The 12,908-nt window shown below is 39.9% G+C and overlaps 4 protein-coding genes across 10 annotated transcripts in view; 1 reads left to right on the forward strand and 3 right to left on the reverse strand.

Moving 5' to 3' along the window:
• Positions 1-705: 705 nt before the first annotated feature.
• On the reverse strand, positions 706-2,212 carry LOC105394024 (dual specificity protein phosphatase 19). Its single transcript, XM_011565859.3, has one exon. The coding sequence runs from the start codon at positions 2,210-2,212 to the stop codon at positions 1,616-1,618; it is 597 nt and encodes a 198-aa protein (XP_011564161.3). The 3' UTR covers positions 706-1,615.
• Positions 2,213-2,245: 33 nt separating this feature from the next.
• Positions 2,246-4,315, reverse strand: LOC105394025 (tRNA pseudouridine synthase-like 1). Its single transcript, XM_038117723.2, has 6 exons — positions 4,152-4,315; positions 3,937-4,065; positions 3,489-3,698; positions 3,244-3,342; positions 2,776-3,016; positions 2,246-2,476 (listed from the first exon to the last, which is right to left on the reverse strand). The coding sequence occupies exons 1-6, from the start codon at positions 4,199-4,201 to the stop codon at positions 2,246-2,248; spliced, it is 960 nt and encodes a 319-aa protein (XP_037973651.2). The 5' UTR covers positions 4,202-4,315.
• Positions 4,316-4,882: 567 nt separating this feature from the next.
• On the forward strand, positions 4,883-6,538 carry LOC105394022 (transmembrane emp24 domain-containing protein 5). Its single transcript, XM_038117725.2, has 4 exons — positions 4,883-5,115; positions 5,255-5,518; positions 5,740-5,858; positions 6,219-6,538. The coding sequence occupies exons 1-4, from the start codon at positions 4,903-4,905 to the stop codon at positions 6,325-6,327; spliced, it is 705 nt and encodes a 234-aa protein (XP_037973653.1). The 5' UTR covers positions 4,883-4,902; the 3' UTR covers positions 6,328-6,538.
• Positions 6,539-7,570: 1,032 nt separating this feature from the next.
• The window catches only part of LOC105383149, a 96,502-nt gene continuing 91,164 nt past the window's right edge, over positions 7,571-12,908 (reverse strand). For 5 of the 7 annotated variants that reach the window (XM_048623608.1, XM_048623607.1, XM_048623611.1 and 2 more), the window contains 5 exons: positions 12,760-12,899; positions 11,988-12,137; positions 11,417-11,555; positions 9,444-9,645; positions 7,571-9,006 (listed from right to left, as the gene is read on the reverse strand). In XM_048623608.1, coding sequence (XP_048479565.1) covers positions 8,843-9,006; positions 9,444-9,645; positions 11,417-11,555; positions 11,988-12,137; positions 12,760-12,899 — 795 coding nt within the window. In that variant the 3' untranslated portion in view covers positions 7,571-8,842. The other 2 variants (XM_048623609.1, XM_048623612.1) reach the window with 2 other exon arrangements.

The raw sequence follows: 12,908 nt of genomic DNA on the forward strand, positions 1-12,908 counted from the left end.
TATTAGATAGTGACAGCTACAATTTTATTCCTCAGATAACACTTAGGTATCTGACTATTGAAAAATCAGCCCTAAGATCCCCGTCCAGTGACAATGGCCAAAATAGTGATAAGAGTTTGAAAAAAATGCTCACATTATATTACAGTCACATTCCTTTTTACTTAGTCATTTGGTATATTATAAGATTTTTTTGAAAACTTTTTGCCCCTTATTTCTGTATTGTAGATTGTACTTAAATTTACATGAATAAGTGCCTTTTATATTACTAGTGTGATATGATAATGTGCAAGTTATATTTAGTAGTAGAAGTACAATAATTCGCGGTAAGTTTGTTATTATAAAATGAAATATGTAACTTACTTTTTCGAGATAACTTTTGGTTACGACTTATGGTTTATTAATTTTCAAAGAAGCCTGATTTGTCTGTTTGTATTCAAAAGTATTGACATTCCTTAAAAAATACTTAAGTATATTGTTGCATACTTACAAATTATTTGCTTGCCATTACTGCATTTCAAACACATCGTATGGATTTAAGTTTTACGATTTGTTCCACGGACGAAATTTGGGCGGGTAGCCCACACTCAACCAATCAACGATAGGGTTGGACTACATTCAAAATCTAGAATCTAGGTTGTAGTCTGCTCTTATTGAAATAATTAAGTTTTTTATGAAGCTGTACTACTTAACACCAAATAATTCGTGTTCATTGGAAAACCAAATTCTTTATTTCTTTGTTATCGAGTTATGTTAGGGCCTTCTTCTGTTACATATAAAAGTATTTGTTAGTTTAGTTGTTAAATCATGTGGCGTCCATTAGGTTAGTTTATTTTTAGAAGTACCAAACAGATTTTCCTTCTGTGGTACAATCTAGAATTACTTAAAATACATTACATCTGGTTTCCTCACCAGATTCACTGGCCCTGGTACACTAATCACTACTCTATTGCGTTGCAGTAGGGTTAGTTATGGCGTAGCGGAACTGATATAAAATCGAGATTGAGGTCCGGTAGGGGTTCAATAATTTTGTATCACAGAAGTTAAATGTTTGATTGGTTATAAGGTTTCATACAAATGATTAGTTTTTAACAAAAGTTTGATATGTTACAGTAGTTTGTACCTGTTTTCAATTGTAAATAAGTTTTGAATGAATTGCTTCAATGTTTTTAATAATGTACAGGAAGATAATCATATTTATAAATTTTTACACATTGTTAAGTTTAAAACGTTCAATTAATGTAATTTTATATTGTAAAAAGAAGTTATGAATTTGGTGCTAAACTTGAACTTTTTGATATAAATATCCTAGAGTAACTTTACTACGTATTTTAAACTTGGCTGACTTTTCTGTGAATTTTTAATCTTCCACCGTACATTTGTTAAATATTCAAATGGACCGTATTGTGGCTTCTACACGAAAGTCAGTCAATTTAAAATATCAGTGCTTCAAGTATAACTTAAAGGCTGGGTAATAAACGCAGTAACATTATGGCAGCTGCTTTAAAACAATAATTTACTGGATTTGGGCGCTTGTACTTAAAATCAATAATGTTTATTGAATAAATTATATTCTGTTTATACAAATCTGTATTTTAATTCATCTACTTACATAATTCTAAGTTAACATAACATTACCAGGTTTCATAGAGCTAAGCTGTTTTCTGAAGCCAGTATTGGGTTGAACAGCTGGCCGTTTAGACTTCACTAGATTGTAAGCTTCAACAAATTCCATGTTCGCATATTGCATGAGGTAGCCGATAGCCACCATGGCCGTTCTAGAGACACCGGCATTGCAATGAACTAGGATATTCTCTCTGCTTTCTACAGCTTTATGAATAAATGGTAAACTATCCAATAGCACCGGCCTTATGTCAGTCTCAGGCAAATCTAAACACTGGACAAACTTGCAGTCGACATCTTTGGCTTCCACACTTATGCCTAAACTAAGTATATGTTTTATTTTATATTTCTCTAGTACAGTAGTAGACGTACAATCTTGGGAGCCTATGAAAAGATACTCTGTGACTTGAGCTGGAACATCATCGGGCTTCGTGTCTACCACAAAGCCATAACTATTGCTAGCACACGCGGTCCTGTCATAACTATCGCTGTCTCTTTTCTCCACAAACCTCTGTCCGTCCGCGCACGTCACTACAGTCTCCGTCTCTTTCAGTTTATGCTTCTGTTTCATTAGTTCACTGAGAAAGCTCATTTTCACTTATCTATTAACAATTCTACTAGCACTTCAATCACTTTCGTCTTCAACAACAAAACGTGTAGAAATTTTTCGCTCCGGGTCATATATTAACTCTTGCGGGTCGTATTCCACATCACACAGGTACAGGCCGTAAGCCGGCTGTGAGTGCAGGTGGCTGAGCCAGGAGTTCTTGGACGGAATCTGCAGCATCAGCCGGATGTCCTGGGTAGAGATCTTCCCGGCGGCCGCGCCCACCAGTGCGCCTAGCATGCGGCGGATCTGTAAGCAATAGGTGTGGTGTTAAGGAGCTTGCATGTTTTTCTATGCCATAATATTGTAAACAGAGAATAATGAGGATTTGTATGCCTCAGTTATTATAAATGGTAAAGTGCGTTAGTTTATTTGTGCTCTTTATCAGAGCCATGTGGAGAGGAGTTCTATTTGCAGGTGATTGGGAGGGGAGAACCCTTAAAACTAAACCTTACAAGGTTTGGAATTAGGTTCACTTTTAAAGGTGACCTACATGTCACAAGGTCTGAAATTAGAGAAGTGTCTTAATAAAAAATTCAAAAACTAACCTGGTTATGCACAAAAGCTCTTCCATGTATCTTTATGTCATAGTAGTCAAAGTAGCTCCCTTGCTGTTCAGTGAATGATGAGACTTGTGGCCGCCCAGGAGTTATTTCTATGGAGTGTATAGATCTGCGGTTGTGCTTGGTTTGCGTCTCCTTGTCGAATTTCTTGAATGTTGTGAAGTCGTGGATCCCCAGAAATTCTTGAGCACCCTCTCTGAACCTGTCTATGTCAAAGTTTTCAATCCTGAAATGGATGAAGTTGAATTGTTGTTAACTAAAGAGATAATTTACTACATAGAAAGGCAATAAATATTGTCTCTAATAAGATATCTGCCCTGGCTGAGATCAAACTAGCATCTTTGGTATAGCAGTTAGGAAAATTTTATGTCATCTGGTTGACAGAATTACATACCATACATATGTATATTATTTAACTTGACCAAATAAGTCAAATAGACTAGTTAAGTATACCTGAGAAAATGGCACCTCTTCCACTCTTCAAGTGGTATGTAGGAAGCTATAGACAGATTCTCTGCTGGTCGAGGAAAATTGTTTTTCAGAATGGCTAACCTGTATTGAATTAAAGTAGGTATTTGATTTTGTTATCTATGTATTTATTTATATATTTATATAATAATGAATGAAGTGTTAGAAATGAAAGGTCACAGAAGTTGAAGCTAAATTTTACTGAATAAACAAGTATCAGATTTAATTACCTGTATAAATATGTTCGGGATTTGGCATTGAATCTTGCATTGAAATCATCATTAACTCTGATTGTATTTTTTACACTTACACATATTTCATTCTTAAAAAAGTATTTGTTCACTCTAAATGTTATATCTGCTGGGTTGTAAATGTTGCTCTCACTTGTCTCTAGATCAAAGTGAGCCGTGGCATTTAATGCATGCACCCCTCCATCTGTTCTGTGAAATAAATTATTAATCAACAAATAATCAATTGTAAATCAACCAATAAATGTTTTCAAAAACAAAGTATTATGAAGATTTAATGACCGAAAGATCTAAATGTTCAGCCTCACAGTATAAGCAGATGTTCTAGGCTTTATTCAGAATATAATGATCATGACAGTAAAGGAAAGTCCCGCACACTCTTTCCTTCACACTGACCCAGTAAAGTTAAGAATAAATAAAATGATCTTACCGACTGGACAGAAGCAGGTTTGGGTAGTTGTGGGACCTCAGTTTAAGAAGAGCCAATTCAAAAACACCTTGTACACTTTCCGGGTCAGGGTAGTTCCTCTTCTCTTTGAGCCATATCTTCTCAGATGATCTGTATTATTATTAAATAGTTTGTGGAAAATATAAGGATTAAACCTACCATAACTAAATGTAGTTAATTATTTTTTCCCTACTAACCTGAAACCTGTGCCGATATAGGAAAAGAACGATAAGTATCTAGCTTTCATAATTATGTTAAACAACCTAATTTGAGGGCCGTAAATTTAGTTTCTATAAGAAAAGAAATAGAATAATCTAAATTGTTAGGTTATGTTTTGATCGTGTGATGAGAATGTGTTCAAAAATCAATCCAAAGTTTGACATTTACCTATTCTGTTGGCGCTACATTTACACAATGAACGGGCCTCTATACTTTCACTTTTGACATTTCGCAAGTTTCTATTCCTCTCTCTTTCCCTCTCATTAGGGTTCGAAGTATCGGCGTCCGGTATCGATACCGAGTACTCATGTGGTATCGAGACGAGGGTATCGATACCGAAAAAGTATCGGTCCAAAAGTATCGATACTACTCAGTATCGAGTACTTGTGAAATAGTTAATTTTTGTACCTTCACCAGCATAAAAATCTACTTTTCCATTGCATTAAAAAAAAAAGTTTTGGTAATAATAGCAAATAAACACAAAAAAAATGCAAGACTCTGAGGTTTTAACGGATTGATTTTGTTTTAAGATCTTTTATGAAGGCCTATCATATTATAATGTGACGAAAAAGTACTCGATACCAGCGATTTGTGTATCGAGACGAGGGTATCGATACCGAAAAAGTATCGAGTACTCAGTATCGGGTATCGCGAACGAAAGTATCGATACTTACTCGGTATCGAAAGTATCGTTCGAACCCTACCTCTCATTATTATTGTCGACCGAAAATGGCCCAACGGACGTGGCATATGTTTGCGGTGTTATCGTTAATATTTACAGTTTTATCACTGGTTGGAGATGTTTCGTCGTCGACGGCGGCCCCGTGGTACGAGAACCTGCCGGCGGTCACCATGGACTACAAGGTCCACGTGGATGCGGGCAAGGAGGACTGTTACTATCAGTACGTGCAACCGGGCGCTACGTTCTACGCCAGCTATCAGGTAATCTCGCGACTATTTACTGCTAATTGGCTCGTAGTAACAGCCCCTTTATCGGCGCAACTAATTGCTCGCTGTACCAATCGAATTTGTGCGCTTTTAAATGTAAGACTGTATGATATCACTGATGTTTATCTTTCAGGTGTTGAAAGGTGGGGATGGTATGTGCGGTTTCGCAGTCAGACACCCGAATGGCCAGATAGTGCATCCATACGAGTGGAGGCAGAGTGCGGAGTATGCGGACCAGACCTCCACGGGGGGCTACTACGCGGTGTGCATAGACAACCAGTTCTCGAGGTTCGCAGGGAAGCTGGTCAACCTGTACCTGTCCGTGATCCGCTACGACATGTGGGAGAAGTACGCCAAGGAGGTGGAGGACCTGGATATGAATATTAAGAACTTTACTGTGAGTTTTTAAGTCAAATTAATAGATTTTTAAATAATTATAGAAGAGAAATGAAAAGCTTTCTAAAAGCTAGAGTTGTGGTCAATTTGTCAAACATAATTATCATATTGGCATACTTATAGTAACGTTGGAAATCCCACAGCATTCATTACTGAATACCTCTTCTACTTAATGACAATAATTCTTACATAGATAGTAAAACCTTTGCCTAAACATTACAGGCGTCGATCCAGTTTGTGGAGCGCAACATCAACGACATCCTGCAGTACCAGTACCACTCGCGCGCGCGGGAGTCGCGGGACTACAACCTGCTGCAGGACAACAATGTCTATGTCACCAGGTCAGGACTAGTGTTCATATAGGGCAATTCACGTAACTTGACCTAAAATATGAACAGCTAGTAGTTATGGGTACCTATGCACCAGAGATGTGATCTGTGCAGTGATGATTTCCACTACTGCTAGGATATGTGAACCAGTGAATATGATTGGTAGGTACCGAACATAGCATATTTCTTGTGGATATGTACCCTAATGTCTCCACACCATGTTGCATTGATTCCATAGTCTGTTGTCTATATGTAAAAATGACATAGACTTTCACATCTTTACTTTCTCAAATTTAGAAATAAGAAGAATAGGATATTTATCTTTCTTCTCTATATTTATCGTTATGTTAAACTTACCTGTTTTGTTTCCAGATGGTCCCTGATACAAATCCTGGCGGTGGCGGCCACGGGCTGTATGCAAGTTTTCTTTGTAAGAAAACTATTTGAAGTTAAGGAGAACTCATCCAAGTCAAGAATATGATTAAACATGAACATAAGTATAACATATTTCTCATCTTCGGGACTGAACTAACCATTCCTTTTTATACTTACGAATTTCAAATATTTATGCATATGGATAGACATTTGATTTGATGCCAGTGATCATGAATGCAATGAAGGGATGTGTGAAAATGTACAGTTCTGTTATATAAGGTCATGAAGAATGGTAGAAGAGAAAGGAGTCTGGTAGTTTAGTACCACTACTGTAACAGATGTTTACAGCATAGTTCATATGCCAGTTTACTTTCAATGGAAGGAAGAAGGTACATTCTATTCTATTCTATTCTCTGTGGGGGTGTCAGTACCTGCACCTGGCTCTCTCGAATGGAACCTTTGTGCATATCCCCAAGGTCTAAAATGCCTTCCTAAGCTTGGACCATTGCCCACCACGCTGGTCCACTGCGGGTTGGTGGGTTCACATATCTAGATGTGCTAAATCTAGATATGCAGGTTTCCTCACGATGTTTTCCTTCACCAGAAGAAGGTACAAAAATTATAGCATTTTAATGTTTAAATTTTTCACTAGCATTCGATTATCTGTCTACCCAGTCACAAATGCACAAATGTTATTACATATATTTTTGCTAAGCTTTTTATTTACATTCTAAGGTGCTAAACGTGATGGTAACTTGCATTTTTATATTTTATGTATTATCTTATTCTGTTTGTATGATCTGACATTGTAATAATTATATTTAAGCTTAATTAATTTAAGTAGGCATCCCTAATTTTAACTACCTAATATATTTTTTATAGTTATTTGTGGATCAAACTGGATTATAGTACTTTTTTGTTTAATACTTACTGGCGCATCTGATTGTAGGCACATCGAAAGCATGTTCTAAGTATAGAAAAGTATTTTGATATGATTGATTTTTTATAGTTAGGTTTTTCTTTTATTATTATGTAAAGTTGTTGAAACAGAGATTAGAATGAATTTATAATGCTTATTTAAGTTTGTGATTGAGTTAATTGTTGAAATTTACTAAAATTTTATACTCCTGTCCTGTGGTTGCTAGAACTAGGACGCAACGGAATGACATTATGAAATAATAAAGAATTTAAGCCAAATACTCTATTTTGTAGTTTAATTTATACACTTGCTGAAGAATACAGATGAATTAAAATTGTTTGTGTAATCAAGTGGGCAGTGAGAGCTATTGTTCTATTCAATTGTTCTTGAATCTTCTTTGTATTTGTGTAGATTTAAGCAAACACATGAATTAATTTCAGTACAAGGTTTTATTTCATAACTATAAATATGTCTGGACGACTGTTACACTTGAGTAATAGCTATGTACAAAATAACAATAATTTATTGTAAAGATCAAACTTCCACTCGGTGCGTGAGACAGGAATGTAAACAAGTGAAAATATTATACAACTATTTAAAAATAATACATATTTAATGTTAGTTATGTAAAGCCAATCTCAATTAAAATGAAAAACATAATTATTACAACTTGATCTGCCACCGATGGAACGGATGACTAGTTTTTGAAACAAAGCGGCAAGCTCACATTCTACATGTTTCGAATTTATTTACAACATATGTAAACACGTTGATATGGTGATTACATACAATACATACAGGTCTAACTTACAACTAATCAGTAAAAGGTTCATAATTCATAGACTGTACAATAGATCGTGAATCTCATCCGTAACTGTACATCTCACAATACTTAACTACTATTAATATTAAAACATAGGTACTCTTTAAGAGCATAAAACATTTAATACAGTACATTATAAAATAATAAATAAGCACCAATTGTAAACCACGCCGACGATGAAAAAGAAAATATGAATTTCATTGCACTTGTGAAAAACTTAATTTAATTATTATTAATTGCCTTTTAAAAATCTTAAGTCTTGATAAAATACATATTGAATATTTCTAACACTAGAATACTACAATATAAAGGCAGTGTCTGGACGGACAATACATATTATTACAATTAAGGGTAAGCTTATTCATAAATTTGTTAATTCGCCAACAATTTCTCAAAACTACCGTTAAATACCATACAATCTCAGTAAAATACTTACAAGTGTGATGTAGTAGTTTGTATATAAAAAGTATAAAACATTCAAAGAACTGCCAAGGAAACCGTATAAAATACAAAATGCATTATTTTAAGGCTAAAGGTGGCTGCAGCCATCTTTCGTTAAAGTATTGCGTCTTCACACCCCACATTTTAACATAAAATCGTCATCCAATGACCAGTTCAAGACCATCCAAAATCTGTCCAATAAGAAAGTTGACGTAAAGCCGGCAGTGGGCACCACCAGCGATACAGTACAACATCATCAGCTCTCCTCTCATTGGTCCATAACCACAGATACAAAGCCCAGTCAATTTTCTGATTGGCTGATAGGGATTACCTCTATATTTTCCCTGTCATTTTAGACATTGCGTTCAGCGTACCTATTCTTTTACATCCAAATCCAATAGCTTCCACATTTACCCGTCTACTACCCCCACTAGTCCCTCACGTGCGCCGCTTCTGTCCCAGATAGGTCCCGGAGAGAGCGAGAAGGCGGTATCTCTGGCGCAGGTTTCTCGCTCGCACGTGGGGGGAGGCCACCTCCACGGTGTAGGAGCCCGGGAACCAGCCCGTCTCGCCGTCGCGCAGCCGCTCGCCGTAGTACCAACCTGGAAGAGAATGGCGATATTATTACACTAGAAATAATGTGTTGAGAAAATGACCAGATGACCTGCTATTGCGTCTTTACCATAATATACTAAATAGCTGCGAGCAGCAGAGCCCGCACCAGCAACGTCGAGAAGTTTTGTCAAATTCCACACTCTGCCCTATCTCGATCCATATTTTATATCATTTCCCCATATAGGTACAATCTTGGTATCGTAGCGTCGATACCAATATTTGCGTCTAAACTAGCGATGATGATAAACGCCAATGTTACAGAGATCTGATATGCGGAAATTATATACTTACAATTTGGATCGAGATGGGTCACAGTGTGGGATTTGACAAAACCGCACGACGTAATTTGGACTTTAAAAGCGAACTACTTAACGGGATCTTAAAAGCACATCTTCTTGTTGAACAAACGAAATTCCACCCATACCTTCAGCAGTCTTCCTAGTAACGTTGAGCACATCGCCCTCGCTCAGCGGCAGCTCGTCGGGCTGCACCGGCGCGTAGTCGAACAGCGCGCGCTGCTGGGGACAGTCCCAGCCGGCGTACACTGCTTCCGCGGCGTCTGAGGGCGGTGGCGATACGGCTTCCGTCCAGCGGGAGGCGTCCGTGTCGGATGGGCACGACATTAGCTGTTGAAAGGAACTAGTGTAAAATGTGGGAAGGATTTGGTGCCATTCTCAGAGCCGAGTTAGATTCTAAAATCATGGGAGAGAGAGGTGGCGATACGGCCTCCGACCAGCGCGACGCGTCCGTGTCGGATGGGCAGGACATTAGCTGTGAAAGGAACTAATGTAATATGTGTGGAAACGGTTTTTCTTAGTATTGTTCGGTAACCAGAAAACCAATCTAAGCATGGGAGAGCTGTGGAACGTGAAATGTGGAACAGTCGAACAGCGCGCGCTGCTGGGGGCAGTCCCAGCCGGCGTACACTGCTTCCGCGGCGTCTGATGGTGGCGGCGATACGGCTTCCGACCAGTGGGACGCGTCCGTGTCGGAACGGCAGGACATTAGCTAAGATAAGATAGGTAAGATAAATTTATTAAAATTCTACAAAATCATGAAAGGTTTAATAATAATAGGTAGTTAACCTTTGTAAAATAATTCTTCTGTCTCAAGCTCTGAGCATGCGATAGAGTCGGTGATATGCGATATGGTAAAGACAGCGCGACGCATCCGTGATGGATTGGCATGACATTAGCTGTGGGATGGTTTGAGTGCGAAATGTGGGAAAGAGGATTTACAACACAGAGAAAAGTTTTTATGAATAATGCAGGTAGACAAGAGTCCTTGATATGGTACCAACATAATTGTTTCCATTCCAATAGATAATACGATATACCTACATGTGACAGTTACAGTTATATAACATCAAAGCTCATCTAATTCTTATTGTTTTTCTCCGGACACAGACATGATGGATGATCTTAACGACCTCTTAACCAAAAGCCAAGGCGATGACAGATAGTCATTTGTGAATGTGAAACCCCCCTTACCATCTCCACAGTCCTTCCCTCGTGGTTCTCGAGCAGCGTGAGCAGTAGGGCGTGTTTGGCCTGCGCCGCGCCGCCGTCGGAGCTGCACACTTCTAGTAGCGAGCGCAGTGTCCACCAAGATGTACTAGTGCGGGTTGGTATCATTGGCCACGACATCTTGATCAGATGATAGTTGCAGCGTCAATCTATTCGATGGGAAGAGGTTTGTGCGCATCTTTTTCTATGGCCGTAGAGTCCGATTGCAGCTCGACACCTTCTACGGTGGGTATTTGGTATACATGGGATGTGATATAAACGGTTACCTAACACCAAAGCGCCAAATAACCCTTACCATCTCCACAGTCCGTCCTATGTAGGTACGAGTGCCGGTTGGTATACATGTGATAAACACGGTTACCTAACACCTCCTTACCATCTCCACAGTCCGTCCCTCGTGGTTCTCGAGCAGCGTGAGCAGTAGGGCGTGCTTGGCCTGCGCCGCGCCGCCGTCGGAACTGCACACTTCTAGTAGCGAGCGAGCGCAGTGGTCCACCAACATGTACTAGTGCCGGTTGGTGTACATGGGATACACACTTACCATCTCAACAGTCCTTCCCTCGTGGTTCTCGAGCAGCGTGAGCAGTAGGGCGTGCTTGGCCTGCGCCGCGCCGCCGTCGGAACTGCACACTTCTAGTAGCGAGCGAGCGCAGTGGTCCACCAACATGTACTAGAGCCGGTTGGTGTACATGGGATACACACTTACCATCTCAACAGTCCTTCCCTCGTGGTTCTCGAGCAGCGTGAGCAGTAGGGCGTGCTTGGCCTGCGCCGCGCCGCCGTCGGAACTGCACACTTCTAGTAGCGAGCGAGCGCAGTGGTCCACCAACATGTACTAGTGCCGGTTGGTGTACATGGGATACACACTTACCATCTCAACAGTCCTTCCCTCGTGGTTCTCGAGCAGCGTGAGCAGTAGGGCGTGTTTGGCCTGCGCCGCGCCGCCGTCTGAACTGCACACTTCTAGTAGCGAGCGCGCGCAGTGGTCCACCGCTATGTAGGAGTCTTCGCTGTGGGGTGGAGGTCTTGTGTTACGAATAGCACGTTTGTAGGGGTGAAAGTAAGTTTGGATGGGAATAAAGTTGTAACAAACATTACAAACAACACGTTTACATTCCATTCTCTGTTGGTGTATGTACTGCTATTTAGTACGTTTTTTTTTTATTTTGATGATATCAACGGTGAGATTTGTAATAAAACGAGTAACAACGATAACATAAATATATAAAAAAGCTGTAATTGTTGGCTTTGTATGATTTTGGTTACTAATCAGCTAATCACTAATGTTGTAAATCAAAATGAGCCCCTGATATATCCCTTTCAGCTAACTACACACTATTTTGAAACCTTTAAAAAATTCTATCTGTACTATTTTTTTCCCAAAACCATTTAGCCGAATTTCACAGTCAACCAAAAACCTTTTCAATCCATAACAAACTAACCTCTTCTTCTTAGTAATAACGAGCACGTCGTTGAAGAGGAACAGGTGCAGCGGCACCTTGTGGAACTTCTTGCCGAACGTCAGCTTCAGCTCATCCGTCTTCCACACCAGCTGCGTCATCTCGCCCGAGCGCACCAGGTAGCGGACCAGTCTGGAATTATATATAGACGTTAGGGATGTTTCACACACACTATTTATCACTTTAGCTGCAAGTTCGAGTATTTTTTTATAATAATTAAGTAGATCTTTTAAGAGATGCGAGGTCAGGCACCAACTAAGGATCAATTTGTACTAGGACAGAGTCGAAGCGCATCGAAGCGTCTGTATAAAACTGAACATAACAAATTCAACCTTAACTCCACAACCTAACGAACACATTGCTTCTGAGATTTCACGAATGGTAGGTTGCTTTGGTCACGCGTAGACGCGCGACTCCCAAAGAATGCGCGCGTATTTTAAAAATCTCAGAAGCAATGATATTCGTTAGAGCGGTGGTAGCTCAGTCGGGTAACCGCCTGCTTCTCAAGCAAGAGATGCGGGTTCCACTCGGCTCTTCTATTTATGGTAAGGTTAAATTGAGGTTTTATAGCCTCGCTGCGCTCCGCTCTCCAGTTAAATAGCCAGTTGGTGGTTAAAGAAGTTCTTCTCTAAGTCTTGGAATGATGGTTTCTCATGTTTTGCCTCGCTTCGCTCGGCTCTCCAGTTAAATACGCTCGCTCCGTGTTTTTTTTGCATTGAGACACTGCCTGTGTGGAGAGACGCATGTGACTCACGTGCGGTCGCGGCGCCGCAGGGCGGGCCCGAGGGCGGGCGGCGCGCGCACGTGGGGCGGGAACTCGATGGCGCGGCACAGGCGCCACATCTCTTCTGCACGCTCCGTGTTGCGCGCGCCCTCGTTGCACTGGGATACTATCTGTGGGGG

The sequence above is a fragment of the Plutella xylostella genome, chromosome 10, assembly GCF_932276165.1.
Source record: "Plutella xylostella chromosome 10, ilPluXylo3.1, whole genome shotgun sequence".
Lineage (NCBI taxonomy): Eukaryota > Metazoa > Arthropoda > Insecta > Lepidoptera > Plutellidae > Plutella > Plutella xylostella.

Excerpts from the sequence above, each read along its gene's own strand:
- LOC105394024 (XM_011565859.3), bottom strand. The coding sequence starts at position 2,212 with ATGAGCTTTCTCAGTGAACTAATGAAACAGAAGCATAAACTGAAAGAG.
- LOC105394025 (XM_038117723.2), bottom strand. The coding sequence starts at position 4,201 with ATGAAAGCTAGATACTTATCGTTCTTTTCCTATATCGGCACAGGTTTC. Across the intron at positions 3,343-3,488 it reads TCCCGAACATATTTATACAG|GTTAGCCATTCTGAAAAACA; the intron begins GTAATTAAATCT and ends AATTCAATACAG. Across the intron at positions 2,477-2,775 it reads GAGCTTTTGTGCATAACCAG|ATCCGCCGCATGCTAGGCGC; the intron begins GTTAGTTTTTGA and ends TATTGCTTACAG.
- LOC105394022 (XM_038117725.2), top strand. The coding sequence starts at position 4,903 with ATGGCCCAACGGACGTGGCATATGTTTGCGGTGTTATCGTTAATATTT. Across the intron at positions 5,519-5,739 it reads TGAATATTAAGAACTTTACT|GCGTCGATCCAGTTTGTGGA; the intron begins GTGAGTTTTTAA and ends TAAACATTACAG. Across the intron at positions 5,859-6,218 it reads AACAATGTCTATGTCACCAG|ATGGTCCCTGATACAAATCC; the intron begins GTCAGGACTAGT and ends TTTTGTTTCCAG.